This window comes from Gavialis gangeticus, unplaced genomic scaffold (genome assembly GCF_001723915.1).
Source record: "Gavialis gangeticus isolate Ggan-Ray unplaced genomic scaffold, GavGan_comp1, whole genome shotgun sequence".
NCBI lineage: Eukaryota > Metazoa > Chordata > Crocodylia > Gavialidae > Gavialis > Gavialis gangeticus.
The window spans coordinates 8,889,791-8,904,769 of NW_017729014.1; the positions used below are offsets into that span (position 1 = coordinate 8,889,791).

At 42.0% G+C, this 14,979-nt stretch overlaps 1 protein-coding gene across 1 annotated transcript in view; it reads right to left on the reverse strand.

Annotated features, from left to right (window-relative positions):
* The window catches only part of PRKCZ (protein kinase C zeta), a 276,277-nt gene that overhangs the window by 220,859 nt on the left and 40,439 nt on the right, over positions 1–14,979 (reverse strand). The window contains exons 4-5 of the mRNA XM_019511684.1: positions 4,439–4,528; positions 1,617–1,667 (exon numbers count right to left, since the gene is read on the reverse strand). Of these exons, the coding sequence (XP_019367229.1) occupies positions 1,617–1,667; positions 4,439–4,528 (141 nt within the window). The remainder of the gene's footprint in view (positions 1–1,616; positions 1,668–4,438; positions 4,529–14,979) is intronic.

The window sequence follows — 14,979 nt, forward strand, 5'->3', positions numbered from 1 at the left end:
GGGGCTGCCTGGTCCACTGCCACCCATGAAAGGTGGGGCCACACTAATCACTTGAGACAGGCCAAGAGAGGAGACAACAACGCCTCTCATCTATATAGAAGTTTGGTGATGTTTGCCAGACATTTAAGGATGATGAAGAAACAGGAATAACTGGAAACAGGAAAAAAAAAAGGCACTGCTTAACTGTGCGGGTGAAGAGGAAGTGGAAATGTATTTGATGTAGTGGTTCACTATGACTTGGAAAAAGAGTCAGTGCTGAGGGGGACTGAGCACAATGGGCACTATATCTTATTCATACGGGTTGCACTAACTTAGTCTTCTAGCAGGTTCCCAGTGTGTTGGCCCAATATAGGCCATGTGTTTTATGGGCATACGCAGCATAGGCTGCAATCAATCAACCTCATAGTTGGTTTCCATGACTGAGCACATGTGGCTTCCAGCAACAGTTTAATGTTAGACAATGTATTTAATGAAGTGGGGAGGGGGATCTGGTATGCAAATGTAAGATGGGAGCTTTTCATCCCACCCCATGTGAACTGGGGAGGAAAACAGTCTTACATTTAAGTGAGTATGGTATTTGTTCTACCTTGCTCCATTTTCTACAGCTCAATGGAAAGTTAACAGATTACAGTAAATTAGTACAGTAAAAAGCTTTTCAAAAGTCCCCATCAGAGAAGTAAATATAAATGGTCTATATTATTTTAATTTTTGCCAACTGTATACAGTTACCTCATTCATGAATTGTAGCCCTATGTTAAAAGATCTCATTTCACATCAGTCACAATATTGCCTTATATTACTGGATTGAAACACGAGTAAAAAAAGTTCATTTTATTTTTCAGAAATGTCTATTACTGGACTTATCCCATCAATTTGCAGAGTAAATGTTGAAGTATAGTTACTTTCATACATACCAAATTTACACCAAATAACTAAAGTAAGATGCACCAGTAGTTGCCCCACCACAATATCCGAGATATTTTTTCTAACTATGAAAATATCAAGCAGTAACAGCAACACCTCAAAGCTTTGAAAGATTTATTTACAGAATATTTTTCATGAAGACAGGAATGTTTCCTACCAATTATTCATGTTATCTGATACATTTGGTATTTCTCAGCACAGTCAAGTCCATAAAATAATTATGAAAAATAATTATTCAAAATACATTCCTGCTATCAAAATGACAGCCCTTGCATTTATGAATAAGTCTGAAAATTTGACTTATCTTCTTAGATAAGTCCATTAGATAATTCCCTAGCTCTTAAGATACAAAGTTTGTCTGTAAGCAATGGCGTCAATCTATTTGACTATTAATTTGCTTTGCTTAAGTCCAACCTTATGGAGAATCGGTGATAATTCTGAGTGGCACTGAAATGCTGTCAGACTATTGGTTTAACTTTTTTATTTTATAAACATAACTTTTAACTGTAATACAAAACATTCTAGATTTTACATAAATTTTATATTCTGCATAGAAAAATAAATATAGCTATATCTCTTAAGTTATTGTCTTTTGTACAAGTAGCTTTTACATTACATATAAAAATGGACAAAAGCAATAAAATAAACATTAAAGCTCTAAAAAGACCCTTTGGTAAACTTCAAGTACTCACTGTCTTCTCCCGGACAAGGCATGCCTGGTTTCTCTGGAATGCTAGGGAAAACTAAAACAAAATATTGTATTTTGGGTATTGAAGATATTTATTACCGTATTAAAGTACCGCAACTATTGTAATTTACATTATTCTTGAATTCAGTTTTAGCAACCTAATGTCTGGAAATCAGCTGCTTATTGATCCAATATCACAGGCCTCATCATTACATCAATAGCACTGTACGCTCAAGATTTAAGTTTCACTAAAGCCAGTCAAAAGTCTCCAATTGATTTCAGCAGGCCTTGTATCCAATTGCTGTATAGTTTTCATTCAAGGATATCAAAGTAATATATGAACATTAATAATCTTACCACAACCTTATGAGTTAATGAAGTAGAATTATCCCTGCTTTGCATTTCAAACAGACAATAAGCTTCTGAAAGTTAGAAACAGAGCCTAGATTTCCTGAATCTAAAGACTTGTGCTCTTTTACCAAAAAGTCTCCTTTCAGATCCCATTAAAATCAAGATTGTAGGGCAGGTGCTTTAAAAACCGCAAGAGAGGAAGGTAATGCAAGTGATTCAGGAATCTTGAAAAATAGAAAATCGAGTACAGCCTAACTAGCATGGTTTGCATTAAGAATGTACTAGTGGAAACGTAACAATTGAGCTACTTTGAACAATGACAAAAAGACACAAAGAATAAATGCATTATTCATTTATATAATTTGAGGTGTAGATCTGAGTAAAAAAAAACTGAAGTTGACAAAAGCTTTTATAATTAATCTTTGAAATGGGAGCAAATTATTTTTTTAAATAAAAGCCCCAGCTGAAACAGAGACCTAATAGCTAAAGATATTTTTGCCAGAGTAAATGAAGCTATATGGCTGGAAATTTGCCAGAGAAGATGGTACTAGTACAATCAAAAGAGCTCAGTTCAAAAACAACTATTTTATGGGAGTTATGAAGCATCAGAGATCAGCTATGCAAACCAGCTGATTACGGAATAAGTCGGCTTGCCCCAGTAAATCTTTTTTTCCTTTTTTTAAAAAAGGTGTCATTGAGTTGGCTAACGTAAGTAAAAAGCACCTAAGTCCTGCAATTGGATCTACACACTCCAATTCTGGAACCCACAATAAGCTTCTCTTTCTTGAATGGGGTTCCCCATAGGTACATGAAAACATGCATGTAGATCCAGTTACATGATTTGGGATATTGGGATACAATAAGAACATTTAGGCTGAAAACAGATGTTGCCTTTACGCTGCCATAAAAATGTTTCTAGCAGCATAAAACTGAAGTGAACAGACACATTAGGACTTTGACGTGACTCAAATGCCTAAATTTTTTAATGACAATGACCAAAATCATAATTTATGCTGCATATCTGCAGCCAACGTCTATTTGTTTATGGCAGGAGAGTGCCACACTGGGCAGGAGCTCTTGGGGCCTCATCCTGACACACAGGACTCCCAGGACATGTCTGCAAGCACAGGGTAGAGGGGACTCCCATAACGGTTCTACACCATCCATGCTTGGAGACCACGCCCTGACCTGCCATACATTTTATGTTGCCACATCCCAGGTTGCGGTGCCATTTGCTAGCACGGAGGGGAAAACTCTTATGGAAACTCTGCCCTCCACACCTGCATGACATATACCCAGGGAATCCTCCTGCATGGGATTCATTCACTACATGTTTCTCCTCCCTGGCACATTCTGCAAAAGTGGAAGAGGGAACCCCTCTAGGAGTTGCCCCCTCTGCACTTACAGACACACACAGGGGGAATCCCTGCAAAGAGATTTCCCCCATGCCCATATTGTACTGCCGCATCCCAATACAGGGGTTGCATCTTTAAGTGCGAAGCATGGAATGCTACGAGAGTTACTCCCCGGTACTACCAGTCACATGCAACAAAAATTCCCTGAAGAGGAGTTTCCCCCATACTGTGATGGCCTGATGCCTCTACAAGTAGAAAGTCTCCCTCACTTGCAGACATGCATCCCAAGTTAGGGGAAGCACCTAGGGCTTTTTCCTGCAGGACCGGATCCCTGAGGCCACAGGAATGGCAGGGACCTGACTTTGTGGGCCAACAGACCCAATGTCATCTGTAGATGTTAATGAAGGAGATCGGCTGTGCCATGACACAACTGATCATGCTCCAAAGATTACATCCTTTTCCAGTACGAGAGACAAAGCAACTGCTTAAACCTCTTCATATTCCTAAATTACTTTTTCCCAGACTTGTTTCTATTCTACTCGACTAAAATGCCATTCATTTCTCAAAAATTCAGTTTGGAAAAAATAATATATATTTTTTTTATTTCTGTGACAGTTGTTCAATCCCATTTTTTTTTTTTAGCTACTCAATTAACGGTTTTCATTTTTATCAGATTAACTGAATTAAGAAAAAACAGACTGTGACTTTTATAACTGAGCAGCTATCACCCTCACAGCTCTTTAAATCTTTCTGCTCCATAAGGAAGTAAGTTCATTATTGTTTTGCAGGCTTTCAAACTATATGCAGGAGCAGGGATAAACTTCTGTGGCAACATTAGATTACAAGCATACAAAGGATGTCCATCAACATGGTTTAGAAGCCAAGATGATTGATAGAGTGATCTGGAAGAAGTCCCCCCGATCTCCCCCCAAATTTAATTCAGTAAAGAGAAGGGAGACTAGTAGGTGAGAAAGTGGCTTCTTCAAAGCTAGTAAAGACCACAGCCAGCAACTGGATACTAGACTAGATAAGCAAACATTGTGCCACATTTCATATCTACTGCACTGCTATATTCTTCACAAGAAGTTAAGGGACAACTCTCAAATTGCATAGTGCTTACCGTGAATAATGAGCCCTTCATCTCTACGCTGACAATACAGACGAAAGGCTTCTTCCAGTTCCATCTGAGATGAGATAGTGCATGGATCTCCTAGCAAAGGTAACAAAAGAATAAGTAAGCAAGTTTTACTATTAGGGTTAAGGATTTAAAGTACAGTAAAAGCTGTAATCTGGTATCCCCCAGGAATGGGGGATGCTGGATAACAAAATATGCCGGTTAACTGAGTGGCCTGGGCCGCCACTTCTCCCGCCACGTCTGGGGCGTCCCGCTGCCCCTCCCACTACATCGCTGCCCCTACTGCGGGCCCCACAGGACAGGGAGGCAGGCCCCGGTGGGCCCCACACAGCTTGTTATGCCCCCGGGCCACGGGGGCTCAGCAGCACAGGCTGCTTTGCCCCAGGCCACTGGGGCTCAGAGAAACCAGAAATACCACAGCCGGCACTTCCAGTTTCACTTTATCTTACAAGCTGGCATGCCGGCAAATTGAGCGTGCCAGCTTGTAAGATGTTGGTTACCAGAACTTTTACTGTAGTTAGAAAAGTGTAAACTAGGGACATGAATGGTTAAATAATTAATTGTTTAACCAATAAGTGCAGTGAAAATCAGTTAGCTTAGCAGTTCAACTGGTAAACTGAGTTATGCCAAGGCTTTTTAGCAGTAGTCCAGGCCTTCCCAGAACTAAACAACAAAAAAGAACAGAGCACCTCCTGTGGCACTGGGAGACGCGAATGCTGCAATTGGGCGCTAGGTGAGCAATAGGGCTGTGCGAAATTTCACCCGGTGTTTCGTTTCAAAGCTATTTTGACACATTTCGAGCTTGAAACAGCAAAATCAAAATGAAACAAAAGGCTTCGAAATGAAACAAGGGCACTTTAAATGTTTAGAAAGTTTTGAAATGTTTCAAGTTTCGAAGCCGGGCTTACTTGCAGCTAAACAGAAACTAAGGAGAGAGAGGACAGAAGAGCGGGGAAGGACCATTATGATATGGACATCTAGCTCCCTGTTCAATTCCCCAGCTCTCTAATCACTTCCCCCAGCTCTCTGATCATGTCCCCAGCTCTTCCTAGGGGGCGCCTGCTCCTGATCTGCATGCAGGGTGTCAGCAGGCTGCCGCTGAAACTGCAGCAGCAGCCTGCTGAACCTAGCGCACAGATATGGGGGCCTACACCCCCCGGAAGAGCTGGGGACATGATCAGAGAGCTGGGGAATTGAACCAGGGACTGGGAAAATGTTCAAGTCCCTGCACATCCCCCCCAGTTCCCAGTTGGATTTCCCAGCTCCCCAATCTTTTTCAAAGCTCTCTGATCACTTCCCCCAGCTCTTTCTGGGGGGTGTGGGCCCCCAGATGATGCATGATGACAACAGACTACTTCTGCCAGCTGGTGACTGAGGTGGCTCTGGACTATTTCCCCAGCCGGCAGCAGCAGCTCAATGAAACCCTGCACACAGATTCAGGGGTCCGTGCCCTCTGGGAGGGCTGCTGGGCTGTGCTGGATTCTTTCAGGGGGGCACAGGCCCCTAGATCTGCACACAGGGTGACAGCAGGCTGCCACTGCCAGCTGGGACTGGTGCTGGGGGCAGCCCAGGCCAAGCACTGGGAAGACTGGTGCTGCCACTGGCCCCAACTGGCGGCAGCAGCCTGCTGTCATCCTGTGCACAGATCCAGGGGCCCGTGCTCCCCAGAGGGGCTGCAGGGCTGTGCCAGATTCTTCCTGCGGGGCGTGGACCCCTGGGTCTACGAGCCGGATGACAGTAGGCTGCCACTGCCAGCAAGTGATACGAGTTTTGCTTTGAAGAGTTTGAGGTGCAGTTTCCCAGAAATCCCTGCACCTATCTCCTTGGAACTTATCATTCTTCATGCCCTCAGAAGGGGCTTCCATCCCTGCAATGTTCATCTGAATCAGGCAAGAAATGACAAAGTTATAGGCATTTTCATAATTCCCCATTATAGCCTATGGGCAAAACAGCGAAAGAGTTTTGAAGAAACAAAATGGAACAGTGCTTCGGAACAGCAAAACAAAACACTGTCCCTTTAACAGGGTGAAACAGAAGTTGAAATGAAACAGCGCTGTTTCACACAGCCCTAGTAAGCAAGGCACAGGACTCTCCCTAGAAAGGATGTGCCTGGCAGTGCCAGGGGATTGGTGCACTATATAAGGAAGGTTTGGCATGGAGCCAGGGGATTGGACAATTTGGGATGAAAGAATAACAGAAGTAGTGGACAAACAAAGAGAGACCGTGTCCGTTGTGTTGCCACCCTGCTGAGATGGGAGCAACATTGGAATTCTCGTTCGAACAACAAGGAATCCAGAAACTAACATCCCACACACCCAGCAAAGGACCAGAGGCCTGGTACCCCCAAAGGCTGCTGCTGTAACATCTAAAGAGCCACTTGCCAGGTTGTATTATGGGGAGAAAACCTGTAATATTGTCTAGGGGTTACTATTAAACTTCATTTGATACCATCTCAGACAATTTGTCGTGTCAATCCTGTGAAGGCTCTGGCAAAAAGAATCCTAGTAGTAATGACCAGTTATGCTTTAGGTTGGGGTGGGCACAGTCTGGCAGTAAAGGGGGAAACGAAGGCATACAGTGCCCCAGCAGGAATTAGGAGGAAGCAGGGCAGGCAGGGGGAAAGAGAGGGAGGAGCGAGAGGGGGGGGACTAATACCCATAGCCCAAGAGGAGAACATGGAACAGCTTAATGACTCATCAATTAAGCACTTAGCTGCTGGTTCACAGGTGCTCCCTCCCTCCCACTGGAGGTTTTACCTGGGCTCTGTCTGGCTGGGCCTGCCTTCTCACCCCCTTCCCCCAGTCAAAGGGATCTGGGAGCAGCTCCCAGCAGCAGCTGTTTCTGAGCTGCTGTGTTATCAGTTAATTGTTTAACTGATATAATTAGAGGAGGTTAAACTAATATTTTTAAATGATATGTACATGCCTAATGTAACCTGCAAAGACCACCTTAATTCAAGCAATGTTATGTTATCTTGATAGTGTATTAAGGGAAAACAAAATATCTGACATTGTTCCTTTTGTTTAAATGTTCCACCCTAGAGATTTCTGCTGCAGCAGGTAATATTTTTATTAGGAGAAAAAGTTAGAGCCAAGAAATGTACTTTTTATTGATAAATGAATTATCTTATTTACTTTAACAACATTTATTGGTCATGAAACAAGTATTTAATAATAAATCATAATACTATATAATGGAAACAACAATGGATTAAAATTGAGACTGGTTTTTTCATCTTAGACACTGAGCACGAGTGTTGCCAACTGCCGGCAAATATACTGCCTGTCATCCTCCTGCTCTGCTCAGCCTTGGTGAGACCACAGCTAGAGTACTGCATCCAGTTCTGGGCACCTCACTTCAGGAAGCATGTGAAGAAGCTTGAGACAGTAAAAACAAGGGTCACATTCATGATTACAGGCCTAGAGACCAGGTCATATGAGGAGAGGCTGAGACACTCAGGACTGTTCAAGCCTGGAGAAGAGAACACTCAGGAGGAGACTTGGTGGAAGCCTATAAGTATATCAGGAGCATACATCAGGACTTGGGGGAACGTCTATTTGCCACGGCCTCCCAGGGGAGGGCAAGAAATAATGGGCACAAACTGATTGAAGATCACATCAGACTAGACATAAGGAAAAACGTCTTTCCAAGTCAAGTGCCGAGGGTTTAGAACAGGCTCCCCCAGAAGTGGTGCAGTCACCCACCCTGGCGATCTTCAAAAAACGTCTCGACGCCCATCTTGCTGGGGTCATCTGATCCCAGCAGTCTTTCTTGCCCAAGTGCAGGGGGGCTGGGCCTGATGATTTGTAAGATCCCTTCCAGCCCTTAACAGCTATGAAACTATGGAAAAATAAAAAAGAAATTTTTGGACTGGCAACCCTGCTAAGCATGCACAGAAAGGCAATCCTTGCTCAAAGGGCTTAACAATCTAAGTCCATGGGGAAAAGGAGTCCAGGAGAGCTGTTATATCTAAAAAGAGACCATACTAAGGGCACAAGATAAGATCATCCCAAAGCAAAGAAAGGATGGGAAGTGTAGCATGAGACTGGCCTGGCAATTAGCTGATACTCAAAAAAGGATTCTTACAAGAAGTGAAAAAACTCAGCCACATTACTAATGTGAAGTAAAAAAAGAGTATACCATGTTGGCATACAGAGAGAAAAATCAAGAAGGCAAAGGCATGAACTGAGATACAACTAGCAAGGCAAGTAAAAGGTAATTAGAAAAAAGCATTCTACAAATGCATTAGAAATAAGAGGAAGACAAAGGAAAGCATTATTCCCTTCCTGAATGGGGAGACCAATCTAATAATGGAAGATACAAAGAAGGCTGAAATATTTAATCACTTTTTAATTTCAGTCTTCATGAATAACATCAACTATCAAATGACAAGAACAGCTGGCAGCAAACATAGGGGAGAAGATACATAGGGAAAGAAAAGGTTACAGATTACTTAGAGTAGTGGAAGGGTTTTTTTGTTGCTGGGTTGCTTTTGGGGGGTGAGGAGCAGGGGTGGCTAAGTGTTAAAGTATTTTTAAGTTTGCAGGGCCAGATGAGACTCATCCTAGGATAGTCTAGGAATTGACTATTACTGAGGTAACTGCAAAGTCCTGGGAAATCTGAGAACTCATGGATGTTGGCTGAGGTTAGACCAACACTTGACCTGAATGGTTCAGACAGGGACAATCCTGCTTCAAGCAGGGGGTTTATAACTATATGACCTTCTGAGAGGGTCCCTTCCAGCCTCATTTTTCCAGGATTCTATGACAGACAGCTGAGGCTTAGAGATAGTAATGCAGGCAAATTATACACAGCAAAGAATCTGCACAATTGATAATTACACATATTGTAGGATTTTTTCATTTAGTATTTTTCCAAATTTATATTAGAAATAGGGAACAGCAAGAAAGCAAGAGAAAAGAACAGCCAGACCCACCTTACTATGATCAGCAGGCTACGTTATGTAAGCATCAAAAGAGGTGAGGAGGAAAGAAGTCCGAAAATGACTTAATAAAGATACTGTTCAGCTTTTATGAGAATATTTTTCCCCGGAAATAAAGGTGCTTTAGGTAGAGGCAGAGTTTGGATATTAAGACCTAAGAAAGCTAACAAAACAGCAATCGATGCTATGGTATCTCAGTATATCAAATAAATAGGAAAAGATTTGGCTAATTTATGAATGGCTTTAAATAATTAACTCAACAAGCCTGTACAACAGCTTAAGGAGCATCTTCCACCCTTTCAACCAAACTAACAGGAAAGAATAGAATAGTATCTAAAATAAAAAAAAGGGGAAAATGGGATCAACATGCTCTACAAAAATATGGAAAAAGTCTAGCCCGGGCTTCGTCTGTGTAAAGACACACAAAACAAAGAAATAAAAAGGAAACAAAAGTACATATAAATTCTTTAATTATATAATCAGTAGCCAAAAAAGATTTTAGGGCAGGAATGTCTACACATTTAAGATAACTATCCCCCCAACCCCCAAAAAACAAAACAAACAGCTATTCAGAGAGGAAAGATATCCGAGAATCAAGTAAAATCAGCAGCAAACACAGATGAAAAGTGCTGCTTTGAAACCTCACAAAAATCTGACTGAACAGCTAATGATGATAAAATATTCACTGATCCTATGAGACTTTTTCCAGCTCTTCAGAAAGGACATTTTAATATACTACTCCCTGGTAATATATTCTCAGAACCAGATAATAAGACAAACCCTAATGTGGGACTTCAGAGACCTCTTTCCCCTCTCCGATTTCTAGCAGATCACTCAAGTCATCTCCCTGACAATATAAGATTATTCTCTACAACATTATTAGGCATTTTGTCCCGACTAATTTTAAGAGTCTTGAGGATCAACTCATTTGGTGCACTTTTATGCAGAACCTACTAGACACATTTGAAACGCCCCACAGAAATAAAACCATGATACAAAGCAGTCCCAAAAGCCCCATTAAAAGAAAACTTGTGAAGAGCCATACATTTTAACAGGAAAAATAATTTAAAGGCAAAAGACAAATATCCCAATTTCATTAAAAAAAAAAAAAAAAATTGTACAAAACCTTTTTTCTGTAATCAAAAAGACTGATGCATTGGGGTTCTTCCCATATTTGATGCCACTGTTTTATTTTATTTTATTTTTTTAAAACTTTCATGTTGTAGAAAACTCAAAGAAGCTTTATATGAAAACAAAATAATGAATGCAAGTCATAATTTGCATTTCCCCAGTGACATTATTCTTCAATAACATTTATAATTCTAAAACGTAAATGATAACCTGATATTACACTGTTTTGGATTAAAAACCCCCAAATTTAAGAAACCCTATTCTGAAGATGTCAGGAGGCAGAAATAATCCAACGCTAGCTCTTTGCATTGATGCTCTTCTAATTAATAGAATGGATTTCAATACGACCTTTAAAGTGACAGTCTGTCACCAAAGATCAAGAAATGCAAGTTATCTGGATAAAGTTTTAAACAACGCCCACTGACCTAATTTGCTAGGTGTCGGGGGGGGGGGGGTGCAAAAATGTTTTTTTGTCAGGCTGAAATCCATACTAGAACACACAGAAATGTTTCAAGATGTAAATTCTATAATAAGGCCTTTCCAGGAGGATCATGAAAATACATGCAAGTAGATTGAAATGGAATATATAACACCAAAATGGGGTAGTATTTAGAATATAAAGAAGTGCCATATTTGGTCAGACTAGTGGTCTACACAGCTGAGTATCCCATCTCCAACAGAGGCAGGAGTGGATACTGTAGACGGAGAACACTGAACCAGATCTCTAAAGCAGTGGTTTCTCAACCTTTTTTGAACTCGAGGCACCTCTCCATAACTTTTGTGAATTGAGCAGCACCCCGTTTCAAAAACTAATTTATTTATTACAGATTTTGCCTTATTGCAGACCAGGGCAGAAGCCAGTCAAGGAGAAGTCTGAGCCTGCACTTATCTCCTCACACTTTGCAGCACCCTTCAAAAGATCTTGCTGTACTCCAGGGTGCCAGGCTAATGATACACTGCATACAAAACAACTTTATCTTGTTAGTTTTAAACGTGTCTCCTACTAATTTCAGTGAGAGTCCCCTAGTTCTAGTACTCTGGGATGTGGTTAACAACAGTTCCCTGGTCACTTTTTTCACACCCTTCATGATTTTATAGACCTTTATCATATCCCCATTCAACTTTCTCCTTTCCAAACTAAAAGTCCTAGCCTTAAAACTATCAGAGTGGCTCTACAGTAATGAAAAATACTGATACCATCTATGGCTGACTCCATCTAATTAACATAAATGCCATAGAAATACATTCATCTAAAGCACAAAAAGGTTCAAGAGTGAATTATAAAGCAGGTAAGCCACTAATGATGCTTGCCACGGAAAAAGCAAAGGAGATATTTGATGGTAATCAATTTATTAACAGTTTCATAGTAGGCAGGGTTGGAAGGGACCCAAGCAGTTCATCAAGTCCAACCCCCTGCCATGGGCAAGAAAGAGTACTGGAGTCAAGTGACCCCAGCTAGGTGATTATCTAGCCTCCTTTTGAAGACCCCTAGGGTAGGAGCGAGCACCACTTCCCTTGGAAGTTAGTTCCAGATCCTAGAAGTTTAGGAACTTTTGTCATAAATTTTACCAAACAAAAACAGCTCACTTCTCCCCCTGCCCATCCTCATCCCCACATGCACACAGAAAATTTAAAAATGTATTTCAACCTCAGGAGGTAGGTTTTGATAGAGCAGGGATGTCAAACTCATCTGACCTGGGGCTTGCCCTGTGGGCTGAAAAGAACTCACGGATGGGGACTTATCTACATCGTGGCAGAAGTCTGCAGAGCAGCGGCACCTTTAATCTCACTCTTTTTGCTGCGCGTCCCCCGTTGCTGCTGCAGAGTGGCCGAGAGGCAAAAACTGTGGCACTACTTGCCTCTTGACCATTCAACAATGGGAGAGGGAAAGCACACAGCAAAAAGAGCAAGATTCGAGGTGCTGCTGTGCCATGAATTGTCACTGCAATTTAGGTAGGTTCCTACCCATGGACCCTCCCATGCATGGTAGTTTCTGTACCTATAGCACTCACGTTTGGCCTGTCAGACTGTGCTACACGCAGCACCTGCTCTGGCTGGATCAGGACACAAGCTGCACCTGGTGACCACTGTAGCTCGTCTGGGATGGACACTGCATGCAGTGCAGGTTCCAGACTGGCTGGAGTGGGCATCAGATCTAATATACATGGGGCCCATGGACACCCCTCCCCCAACTATAACAGGGCTCATGCCCTGTTACTGAGAGATGGAGGGAACTCAAGGCCCACTAGCCAACATAGCTCCTTGAAAAACTTAATGGCAAAAAGGGACTTTAAATAAAATTGCTGCCCACCCCAGCTGTAGGAAGTGATTGGTAGGCCTGGGGCAGAAGTAGAGTCAGGTGACCCAGGGAGAGATGCAAAAAACCCAAGGCTTAGCCCAGAAGGGACAGCCTGGCTGTAGGAGTTGCAGGAGGCAGAGCTCCATGGATGAGCTAGTCCAGACTGCCTGGGAGAAAGACTTTGTCCCACAGAAGAGTAGAAGGGAAACTGTACAACGTGAGCAACACAAGCTAAGTGCCTCAAACTTTTCACATTGGTGCAACCGCAGGGTAAAATTAATCCCAACAGAGGAGCTTCTGTTTTGTAAGCAGACACTCATGCTTTGATTTGTTTGGACCAAAGAAATGCGGTGGCTGTGAAGGGTGGTGGGACCCAGCCAGATTAAAAGTGAGCTGAGGCCAGGAAGGGCCTGGGTTCAGACAAGGACCTACCCCAAAACCTGCATCTGCTTCCTGGGGGCAGCCTCCCTATGAAACTGTAACACGGGTGGGCAACTATTCAGGCCTGAGAGCCACACAGGGAGTTCTGATGAGTTGCCATGGACTGGATCAGCATCCCACCCTCCCACAACAACACAAGTCCCTACAGGGTTTTGGGCAGGCAGGAAGCAGTGTTCAGGACCAAAATGTAAATACTTACCCCCATATGCAAAAATAGGAAAATTCATACAGTTTGTGTGGATTGATGCGATTGAGGCACCAAAACAGGAGGCTGGATGAATCTAAGTCAATGAGACTTACAAGATGAGCAAGAAGTTCACTATGAGTTTTGCAATATAATTGAAATACAAATTTAACTCGAGTTTAAAAGAGGAACATGTTAATTATGCCACATGAAACCGATTAAAATAAAAGTGGATTTTCTCTAAGTACCTCAGAAGGAGAAACAAATGTGTGAAACAGAAACAGTCATTGTTAACATTTTATATACCTTTTTAAGGTCGAAACAACCAGGAACACATGTGTTGCATCCCACTGCGATTAAAAGAATCCTTTCCTTTTATTAGCAACTAAACAGTCTAAATAGTTGGGAACGTTCAGCATAGTACACTGATCTCTAAACACCTCTCCTGCACAACCGGTTTTTATTATATGCATTAGTGAAAGTGTAGCCTGAGGAAACTGCAGTATCCATATAACCAACCTTGAATTTCTTAGTATTGGGAATCTATATTACACTACTTCTTAAACTTTACATTTACAAATGTAAAACTACTTGATTTTAGGACACCTCTTTCTATAGTAGAAGGATTTAAAAATCTCTCAGCTATAGTTCCATACTAAACTCTTCCTGCAATGTGAGAAGTAGAATCATTTGTTTCTACAAAAATTATTTTCTGTTAAATAAAACTTGTAGTATTTATTATCCAAGGACATTGGAAAGTGTTAACTAGGTATACTTTTCCTCAGTTTTCATGTGACTTTAGTGTATGCTTAGAGAAAAATAAACAAGGCCACAATGATTCATGGTGGCTATTCAAAACACGCTGGACAGTACAGGTATCAGGCAGCTTAGGAAGCTCTGAGCTGCAGTATAAGCAGATGACAAAGCTACGAAACAAAAAAGAAGATTAGGAAATGGTGCAGCAAGAGGAATCTTACCACCCTTACACACAGTAAGCAGGAGGCCACCTGTACATTAAAGCTGAGAAGACCTGACCCACCACACAGCAGTGTAGGGAAAATAGTCAAGACCCTACCACAGCAACATTCTGGAGCCTTTGGAAAGGAATGAAAAAAAAAAAGTTCACATTTGCAGGAACTTCTGGAGGAGTTGAGCAGAGAAATGTCAGACAACTACAGACCAGAGGTGAATATGAAAGATTAAGTTCCCAGGAAGGCTCTTGGAGTGGTCCCTGCAGACAGAGATGACAGAAAGGCTATGCTTCCCACCAAGGCTCTTCTGTTCGACTTCACCATTTTGCAGATTTCCCAGAAGTCATACATCTATCAAGAAACTGGTGTAACAGGTCATCTAGGACAAGTCTTAATGACCTTTCCTACTTGATATCCCTAGTTCTTTACTAACACTAGAGCAGCGGTTCCCCATACCACCAGTGGTAATGCAGACAACCTGCAAGTGGTACACAGAAGGCCAGGGGGAGAAGGGCCTGGCAGTAGGAGTCAATCTCCTGTTCACAGTCCCTGATGGCA